Source organism: Myotis brandtii, unplaced genomic scaffold (assembly GCF_000412655.1).
Source record: "Myotis brandtii unplaced genomic scaffold, ASM41265v1 scaffold681, whole genome shotgun sequence".
Lineage (NCBI taxonomy): Eukaryota > Metazoa > Chordata > Mammalia > Chiroptera > Vespertilionidae > Myotis > Myotis brandtii.
In genome coordinates this window covers 1,305,800-1,316,037 of record NW_005370660.1, presented here as the reverse complement: position 1 = coordinate 1,316,037, position 10,238 = coordinate 1,305,800, and the positions used below count along the sequence as shown (strand labels likewise).

General features: G+C 40.0%; 1 protein-coding gene across 2 annotated transcripts in view; it reads left to right on the top strand.

Annotated features, from left to right (window-relative positions):
- Positions 1-10,238, top strand: part of GC (group-specific component (vitamin D binding protein)) — a 41,346-nt gene that overhangs the window by 11,568 nt on the left and 19,540 nt on the right. For both annotated transcript variants that reach the window (XM_005881633.1, XM_005881634.2), the window contains exons 2-6: positions 1,577-1,646; positions 2,178-2,310; positions 4,418-4,629; positions 5,793-5,925; positions 6,237-6,331. In XM_005881633.1, the coding sequence (XP_005881695.1) occupies positions 1,577-1,646; positions 2,178-2,310; positions 4,418-4,629; positions 5,793-5,925; positions 6,237-6,331 (643 nt within the window). The remainder of the gene's footprint in view (positions 1-1,576; positions 1,647-2,177; positions 2,311-4,417; positions 4,630-5,792; positions 5,926-6,236; positions 6,332-10,238) is intronic.

Here is a 10,238-nt window from a genome sequence, read left to right as displayed (position 1 = left end):
TGGCTCCCTTCCATGTCCCCCCCCACCCCCGCCCCGCCCCCCACACACACACTGCATATGGAATAGGTGTGTTGAACAAGTGAGTCTCACAAACAGCAGAAAACTCTCCTCCCGACCTGAGCAATCTAGCTCTTCCCAGTCTCTTGAGTGGACTAAAGAGTAAGTTCCATAATTTTTCTGTTCACTCTCAAATAAAATGTCTTCTGGTCTCTTTGAACCTCAAAATAACTACCTCATAATAGTCGTGGGAATATCTGTTTGTGTTTAATAGCCAAAAATGTGCAACTTTGCTTAAAGGTGAAGCTATTCCACAAGATCAGGCCCTGGTCAGTCCCATTGCCTGTGGTGCCAAAGAGGGACAGGTACACTTTCCTCCCACTCTCTAGGCTGCTTTTGGTTCCTCAAACACAGGGAAGGAAGAAGCCAGCAGAAGAGGTAAGAGCAGGAAAAAGTAACACTAGCTCACTGGGCAGCTTAGTGAGCTAGTGTTGTTTCCTCTGGTTATGGGAGATGTTCAATGTCAACATTTTCTTTGTGGCTTCTTTGGAGATCTTTCTCATCATCCTTGGAGATCTCTCACAACCAGCTAACACCTCAAAACTTACCTTCGGACCTCTGATTTCAAACTGCCTGCCTCTGCACAGAGGTATCCCACAGTTGGTGGCCCACTGTCCTCTAGTCAGCCCTTTGGGGGAGGGAGGGAAGAGAGGAGCAACACAACTCCAGGCAAACTCGCTCTCCTGTTTGATCCATATCGGGTTCACAAGCCTCAGCAAAGCTTCCCACTCACAACCCTCTCCTTTGTTGCTCCAGCCCCCAACCCTTTAGCTTTCTCTAGTCTGAATCAGACACCTGTCCATTGTACCCCATGCTCCAAGGGTCACCTATCAAGGTCTCTGATGGTTTTTCTCGAAGCCCCTTTTACTACACTTGAAATGAGGAGAAGCACACCCCTCCACTCCCCCAAACCCACCACACTGACAACTTTATCCAAAAAAACATTTTACCTAATTTTCATCTTTTGCCCCAGCGGAATTCCTAGGTTTCTGTTATACAGTCTGGAGATGGGTAATAGAGCAGTTCTCACACACTCCCTTTCAAGGTCCTGCATCAGAGGGGTCGCTCTTCACTTAGGAATGTACACACTCTCTCCACTTACTTATTTTTTTTTGTCCTCTTTCCCCCTCCCCCACTTTGAGAGCTTAGGTGAAACAAAGATAAAGAAGAGAGGAACAAAATGTCCCATTTTAGCATTATTACAAAGATGGGACTTAAGAGAATGATTGACACATCAATAGGCTCTGATAATCATTTGACTTATTTACTTTCAGTATTAGATCACTTTTTTCTGCTGTCCATTAAAATTTATAGCATGCCATAAAATTCTGATCTATTTTTATAAAACAGCTAGAAAGGCACCAAAAAATGGAATTGCATATAGAAAAATGCTAGTTTCACCACAGATAAGTCACATAAAGGATCCCATTATACATATGCATTTAATGAAACATTAATTAAAAGGGAATAGAAACAAAACGTTTTTTGTTTTTGTTTTGTTTGTTTTTTTGGTTCCTAGGCCGAGAATATGAGAAGGATAAAGTCTGCAAGGAATTAACCAATTTTGGAAAAGATGACTTCACATCTTTGTAAGTATGAAGCACTCACTCACCCTCTAGGTTACTTGACCTTGAATGAAACTGCATGTAGGGTTAACTTCAACTCAGCATGAAGGGCTGAACTGATTTCTGATAAGATTAACAGGGTAGAGCCCGGGGTCAAAGGAGGCAGAGAAGGCAGGCAAATGGAGGACATCCAAAGATTCCAGTTGAACTATCATTGCTGTGGTCTAAAAATTTATTAAGCAATATTTTTCTAAGGTAAATTAAAATGCAAACAGTACATGCTAGGACTGGCAAACAAAGGCAACAGGGTATGGAGCAGCTTCATTGAGAGAAGAACGAACATGAGGCTGTTTTGATAGAACTCTCAAGTTCAACTCCTGCCACTTTACAAGATCAGTTTACCTAGAACAAAACTGAAAGGCAACCTTATACTCTTTTCATTCATCAAGAAAATACGTGCACTATTCCTTTAAAAAAACTGAAAAGAATATTTTAATATGTGCAAATGTGGGAAACATTAATTTGAATTAAGTATGGATTTACTTTTCCCCTCAGATCAATGGTCCTCTACAGCAGAAAATTTCCCAGTGGAACTTTTGAACAGATCAGTCATCTTGTGAAGGAAGTTGTCTCCCTGACAGAAGCCTGCTGTGCTGAAGGGGCTGACCCTGACTGCTATGACAACAGGGTAGGTTTGCGTGGCCTGGCCGGGTCTGTGGTGGCCCACAGAAGGAAGCCAAGACAGGTCTTTATGCCATATCTTAGGGAAATCCTAGACAGTGACTCCACCTACTCCAATTTTGGAGGCAATATGAAGCCTGTTCCTCTAGAGCTCAGATTTATTCTAGCAAAACAAATCAACTCTGCCCATTAGTCCTACAGGTTCAAATGAGAAAACTGGGGCATATACTGATTCAGGAAATAGTTCTAATAGATTTTGTGTATCCTAAAATCTACACATACCTTTACCATGCCAAGCCTGGTACTGACTGACCCAGAGCAATTTAGTGTTGGCCTCAAATTAATTTGGTGTTCAAAAGTTGCCCTGTATACATAAACCACCAGGTTTGGGGATTTCTCCCCTGAAGTATACATGCAGAAATTATAATGCTGAAATGACAGGGTTCAAAATACAGACTGAACAAAGGTGAACCCACATGTGTTTCTAGCAATTTACTAATGTAGTCATCAGGCCCAACGCAGACGGCATTTTAATGTATCTTGATAAAGGCCTCTAGAGGCAAATGTCTCCCTGTGTAAGCCTGCAGCAATTAGCCTGCGGAAACAATGTTCCAAAGATCATTGGACTAGAATCTACACAATGATTATTCTTATCATTAATTGTTTTATCTGGCCCTTATCTACTTTCTAAGAATTTCATAATCATTTTCTCCTATCACTAAGTCCATAAACAACCGAAATTTCAACCTGACCTTCTGAACCACCTTAAAATAGACAAGCATCAAACTACTGACCATGATTAGAACAACAAAAAGCATTTTTATTTGCTAATTTGAGAGAAGCTGCTGAATTATAAAGACAGATCATAAGAGAGCAGAGATGGCACTGACATTTTTGCACACCACCTTCCTCTTTCTCCTGCTTATTCAAAGTATTTTTTTAAAAATGTGTTGATGCTTTTTCTTTTTAAATGTCTTATTTAAAAAGAGGTAATAAAAAGAAACCATGGGAAAGTTGACAGGAAAAAAAATGGAATGGAAGAAGATATTCACGGAAGAGAGAGAGAGAGAAGAATAAAAAAAGAGTTCTTAAGTTCTGAGAGTCTGATGGAAGTTAGATGTGGGAGAGGATGAGAGATGCTCACTTTTACATAAGTGACTCATCATGTTGCTTGCCTTCATTGATAGGAAACATCTTTAGGTGTTTTCCCTTGAAAAGATGACTAACATGTAAAATAAGTATAGGGATTTAAAAGTACTTTTTCCCAAGTAAATCCCAAAATAATTTTTTCCATGATAACTATATCTGCTCTACATTTTCATTTCAAATTCTTTCCAAAAAGATCATTTTTGTGGCTATAATTGCTTCGGTGGTCCTCTCACCATGGGCTTAGTCTGCTCACCTGTTATCAGTGTATATGTGTTGAAGCAGTGGATTAAGTTGTACCAGTGATTTTTCAACCCATGATACACATGAGAATAAGCTTTGGGAGAAAACAGATCCTAAGGCCTCATCTTTGACCTACTGTTTCAGAATTTATGTGATGGGAAGCTCAGGCATTTAATTTTTATATATTTTATGAGAGATTTTGATGCAAAAGCAGGCTCAAGAACCACTGGCTAAGAGAATGCAAACCAATATAGAAGACTAAAGCACTTAACAAGCGTCTGCTCAGGTAATAAAGCGGGGAGAGCAGGGCAGGAGGGTCCTGATTCTTGATGGGGTATTTGCAGCAGAAATCAGGTAGGACATCATATGAGATCTTTTGGAAATGACCTCCCTTATCCTCAGTGATGTTAATATCCTTGGGGAGAAACACTGGCCTAGAGGATAAAGCTTTTAATGGCTGCAATCAAACACAGCCCATTTATTAATGATGGTTCTGTTTTCTCCTGCTTTGAGGAAAGTCATTTATTAACATAAATAAGCCCCTGTACTTGCCCGTAACTATGATTATGCAAATTGCCACATTGCCAAATCATCTCATGGAGCCTTTGGCCTGGACAGTTTGCTATTAATGAGAATTTTAAACTAAAGATGTTATACTGAATGTAGAACTATAAGCTTGGAAACGTGTATATATGAGTTTGCTGGTTTCTCTTCTTTCTTTCTAGACGTCAGCATTGTCTGCTAAGTCCTGTGAGAGTGACTCCCCATTCCCAGTGCACCCAGGAACTGCTGAGTGCTGTACCCAAGAGGGCCTGGAAAGGAAACTCTGTATGGCTGCCCTGAAGCACCAGCCACAGGAATTTCCTACCTACGTAGAGCCAAGTAATGATGAAATCTGTGAGGCCTTCAGGAAAGATCCCAAGGAATTTGCTAACCAGTAAGTTGCTTTTTCATCAGAAGTAAAACTTTAAGGCATAAAATGTCAGAAATATATTTAACCTAACCCCCTACCAAATACAAACACCTCTTCTACAGCAACCTGGATAAATTCCAATAACAAGAACTTGACTTTCATCCAAGACAGCTCATTGCTGTCACTGTTGACTACTGTCAATGCCTTTCGTAGACAGAGAGAAAAACCACCATTCCCCAGCTCCCACCCAATTCGTCCCACCTAGTACTTGAAGCAGAACTACTTGGATCCCCTGTCTTCATGACAGATTTTCAAATATTTGACAGTAGCTATAGTGTTTCCCCTTAAACTAGTGATCGCTATATACTCCTTCTGATACAATTTTATTGCTATGCACATTTTTAATATTTAATTTCCACTAAAGCATAAGAAATGAACAGCTTTATTCTTCACATTCCAAGAAGCAGTTGTGAATAGGATGCATGTTGCACTACATAAGAGAACATATTACTCTGACCCTCTCATTGCTTAACATTACTAAGGAGCCAGATTATATGGAGATTTTATAAATTCGTCTTGGAAGATCATAAAAATGAACACAAATGGTGAAAATCAATTATAATGAAAAAATATATTTACTAAAAAAAATCAAAAGCAATGGCATTCAAATGGGATTTAAAGGCATGAAATTCAGGTCACAATTTTATAAAAATTGGCTGGCTTGCCCATTCCTGTAAATTTTCAGAGTCTCTTTCAGGACCATAGGGTCTTATGCTCCTAAAAGTTAAAAAGATTTCAATAAATAAGTAAACCTACACATAGCAATTTTCTGGGAGAGTAAACAGAGATAGATCATGAAAGGTAAATTGCATTTAATTAATTCAACTAACAATAAACATCTACCATTGGCCATGCACCTGTAGATATTAAGTGACTAAAGGGACAAATGAACCCTCCTCTCAAGCAATCTACATGGAAATCTAGACAATAATATTTTTATTTAATGAAAATATTGATTGAAAGTGATTGGTATTATAACCCTTTCTGTACATCCTTAATGCTTTTTAGATATTAAAACTATAACTTAACATGTATCTTCTCTCCATGAAAATACTTATGAAATAGTAGATTTTGTTTCCCACAAATGGTTTGACCAATGCTCTTTCCCCTTCTCCCCCCCCCCACAGATTTATGTATGAATATTCCATTAATTATGGACAAGCTCCTTTGCCACTATTAGTCAGTTATACCAAGAGTTATCTCTCTATGGTAGGGTCCTGCTGTACCTCATCAAGCCCCACCATATGCTTTTTGAAAGAGGTAGGTGCCATTTATTACACAGTTATGCTCTTTCTTGTTTCTTCTATTAATGCTATTCCTTTTTAAGATGGTAGAAATTCAGATTCTGGGATCATAAAAGTCCCTAAGAGGCCTCTTTTGCATTTTGTTCATTAGAAAATAAGACATACCATCACTTCTGGAAAAGAGATATCAGTAACTTTCTTTGGTCAGAATTCAGTTTTGTGGTCATCAAAAAAAAGTCATGATATCCAGAGTCTCTTTTTTCATTCCTGCACATTACTGTGAATGGATCTCAACTGCCTAAAGGGATTCTCTCATTTCTTTTCTAGAGACTCCAGATTAAACATTTATCGCTTCTCACCATTATGTCAAATAGAATCTGTTCACAATATGCTGCTTATGAGAAGGAGAAATCAAGGCTCAGGTAAGGACTAAGCATCAGTATGTGCAGCTGTTTGATTCTGCACTATCTATCCACAATATTAGGATTCCCTAAGAAAGTGTTTGTGTTAGAAGATATTGATTATAGTCTTACGCTCCAATAGTTCTCAAATGTATACCCAGTTCTTTTTTGTCTACACAGAATATGAATAATAAGAAACAAGGCTATATTGTAAAACATGAGATTTGCTCTTAATCAACCTTTTCCATATACTCATTAGGGAAAACCAAGTGACCATTAGAAATTATTTCCTCCATGTTCATATTAGCATTACAAATCTATATATATAAAAGTCTAAGCAACCGAACAATGGGCCGACCAGTCGACTGGTCACTATGGTGTGCACTGACCACCAGGGGGCAGATGCTTAATGCAGGAGCTGCCTCCTGGTGGTCAATGCACTCCCACAGCCAACCTCCTGTGGCTGGCCAACCTCCAGCGGTCCCCCCCTTCTGCCGGCCAGCCCTGATCGGCCCCAATCAGGACCTAGTGAGACAGCCCCAATCGGCCCTGATTGCAGGCCTGGCTGAGGGACCGCACCTGTGCACGAATTTGTGCACCAGGCATCTAGTAGAAATATAAATTACAAATATAAAGGCAAAAATAAAATCACCTGTTATTTGCTTTGTCCATTTTTGTCTTGGGAGGAAACTTCTTAGATTCTTATTTGTTATATGAAGCTTTGTGCTGTATAATATGTATCTCTTAAGTTTTGTGAATGTATGCCTATTTCTTAGCTACTCTATTTGTAACTCTCCTTTGATTTTTGTATGGCTGCTATTAACTCCATATTTTAATTTTGACACTTTCTATATTTATACTTCTTTCATATCTCCTCAGACATCTAGATTTGCCAGCTTTATCTCATCGTTATAGCATTTACAATCTCTTTAATTCCTTCTACTCTGATCCACAAACTTTTTTCCTTTAATGGCAATAAAATAATTTATTTTGTGTTGGCACCAGATCCTAAGCTTCCTTAGTGGGAATAGAAACTACTTTCATTAGTCCTTTAAAAATAATTTTCCATTAGAACTACTCAAGTACTAAATGGCATTTTCTCTAGACCTTCACTTTGGTTTTCTTTTTACATTAAGATAGTATAGTTGGCAAGTAGAACATTGGAATTTATAATATAACTAGGGGCCCAGTGTACAAATTCGTGCACCTTGAAAGGAACTGTGGGCCATGCACAAGGCTGCAGTGGGCATTGGGGTGGGTCTCGGCCCATCCTCTGCGACCCCACCTGGCCCCTCCTGCCATGGCCCCTGGTCCCCTGTCTGCTGGCAGCCCTGCTCCCACCGCTGCTCCCACACACTGATGATGCAGAGTGATTGGGACCAGTGACAACAACAGGTGCAAGCGGGGCAGTCAGCAGGTGGGAGCAGCAGCTGCTGCCCTGATCGCCCCTCAGAAGCAGGTGGAGGTGGAGAAGCCCTCAGGGGTGATCTGCTGATGGTGCCGAGCAATCGGGGCTGGTGCTGGGCGCCAGCAGTGGGTAAGAGCAGGGCCAGTGCCAGCAGTAAGTGTGAGTGCTGGGCAGGACTGTGGTGTGTGGGAGCAAAGAATTTTCAGTAACCACCAAATGCTCGCCCCAATGAGAGTGACTGGTGACCCACCTTGGTCTGGAGCCCTCACTCACCTGCTCCACCATCCCACCATGGCCGATGCCTGCCATGTTCTGTGCTCTGCCACCTGCTGCCAATGCCCACCATGTTCTGCGCATGCCCCCTGGTGGTCAATGCATGTTAAAGCGACTGGTTGGTTGTTCAGTTGTTCTGCCATTCGGTCTATTTGAATATTAGCCTTTTATTACATAAGAAAACACTATAAGGTATACCTTACTTAATCATTAATTTATACTTGCATTAGTGTCTAGGAAATTACTCCAAAGAAATAGCATTAAGTGTGAACAAAAATTTAGCTGCAAATATTGCTATTTCCTTTTAAAATATGAAAAAAGAGAGACTTTTTAAATGTCCCTGTACTCAAAAGCATACTTAAATCAGTTATAGTATATCCATCTCAGAGGAGGCCAATTTGTTGTAATTATTTATAATAATAAAAGTGTAATATGCTAATTAGACTGGACAGTTGAACGACCTTCTGGACAACTCCCCAGACGAAGCCAGGGCTGCCAGGGAAGCCCGGGTCCTGGGTGCCGAAGGGAAGCTTGGGTCCCAGGTGCCAGAGGGAAGCCAGTGCTGGAAGCCAGGGGAAGGAAGGCTACTCTTACATGAATTTCATGCATCAGGTCTCTAGTATTATAATAGAATATTAATAAAAATTATAAAACATTACTAAAAGAAATTGATGAAACAAAATAAATAGGAAGACATTTCATGCTCTCAGATTAGAAGAATTAATATTGTTAAAAATGTCGATACTATTCCAAAGCAATCTACAGAGTAAACGCAATTCCTACCAATATTCCAATAGTATTTTTTGGCGAAAATGGGGGAGGGGGGAAAGGCATCCTAAATTCAAATGGAATCTCAAGGGGCTCCATATAGCCAAAACAATCTTGAAAACGTAGAACAAAGTTGAAGGCCTCATACTTTCTGATTTCAAAACATATTACAAATCAACAATAATCAAGATGCAGTAGTACTTAGTATAAAAAGATATACAGTGGGGCCTTGACTTACGAGTTTAATTCGTTCCGTGACGGAGCTCGTAACTCAAATTACTCATATGTCAAATCACGTGATGCTGGGCGGATGTTGTGGCGTTCACTGTGACGTTCGCTGCTCCAACTAGCGGTGGGGTATCTGAAGCTGGCTCGTAACCCGAATTTTAGCTCGCAACTCAAAGCAAAAAATCGGCCGAGAAACGGCTCGTATCTTAAAAGACTCATTAGTCGGTACACTCGTAAGTCAAGGCCCCACTGTATAGACCAATGAAGCAAAATAGAGAGCTCAGGAACAAACCCTTATGTATTTAGACAAATGATTTTTGACAAGGGAGCCAAGACTACACAGGGAAAAAGGAGTCTCTTCAAATAGTATTGGGGAAATTGCAAAAGAATGAAGTTGAGCCCTTACCTTATACCATATATTAAAATTAACTTAAAATGAATTAAAAACCTAAATATAAGACCTAAAACTGTAAAGCTCCTAGGAGAAAGCATAGGGGAAAACTTCAGGACATCAGGTTTGGCAGTGATTTCTTGGAATTAACTCAAAGCATAGGCAACAAAAGCAAAAATAGACAAAGGAGATTATATCAACCTAAAACTTCTGAGCAGTAATGAAAACAATCAACAGAGTGAAAAGGCAACCTACGGAATGGGAAAAAGTATTTGTAAATCATATACTTAACAAGGGTTTAATATCCAGTGTGCATTAAAAAACTGCTACAACTCAACAACAAAATACCAAATAACCTGATTAAAAGGAATTAGAGATTTCTCCAAAGGAGATATAAAAATGGCCAACTAGCATATGAAAAGATGCTCAACATCACTACTAATCACAAATTAAAACCACCATGCCATTTCACACCCATTAGGATTGCCACTGCCAAAAGCATCAGTGAGAATGTGAAGAAATTGGAATCCTTGTGCACTGTTAGCAGAAATGCAAAATGGTGCAGTCATTATGGAAAACAATGCAGTTTCCTCAAAAAAATTAATAGAATTACCATATGACCCAGCAAACCCACTTCTGTAAACAGACTAGGCCAAAAGTAGGTTTGCAGTTTTTATTATGGAAAATACAATAATTAATAATTAATACAATAACTAGAGACCCAGTGCACAAAAATTTGTGCACTCGGGGGGGGGGGAGGGGGGGGCCCCAGCCCGGCCGGTGCCCTCTCGCAGTCTGGGACTCCTCAGGAGATAACGACCTGCTGGCTTAGGCCTGCTCCTGGGTGGCAGAGGGCAGGC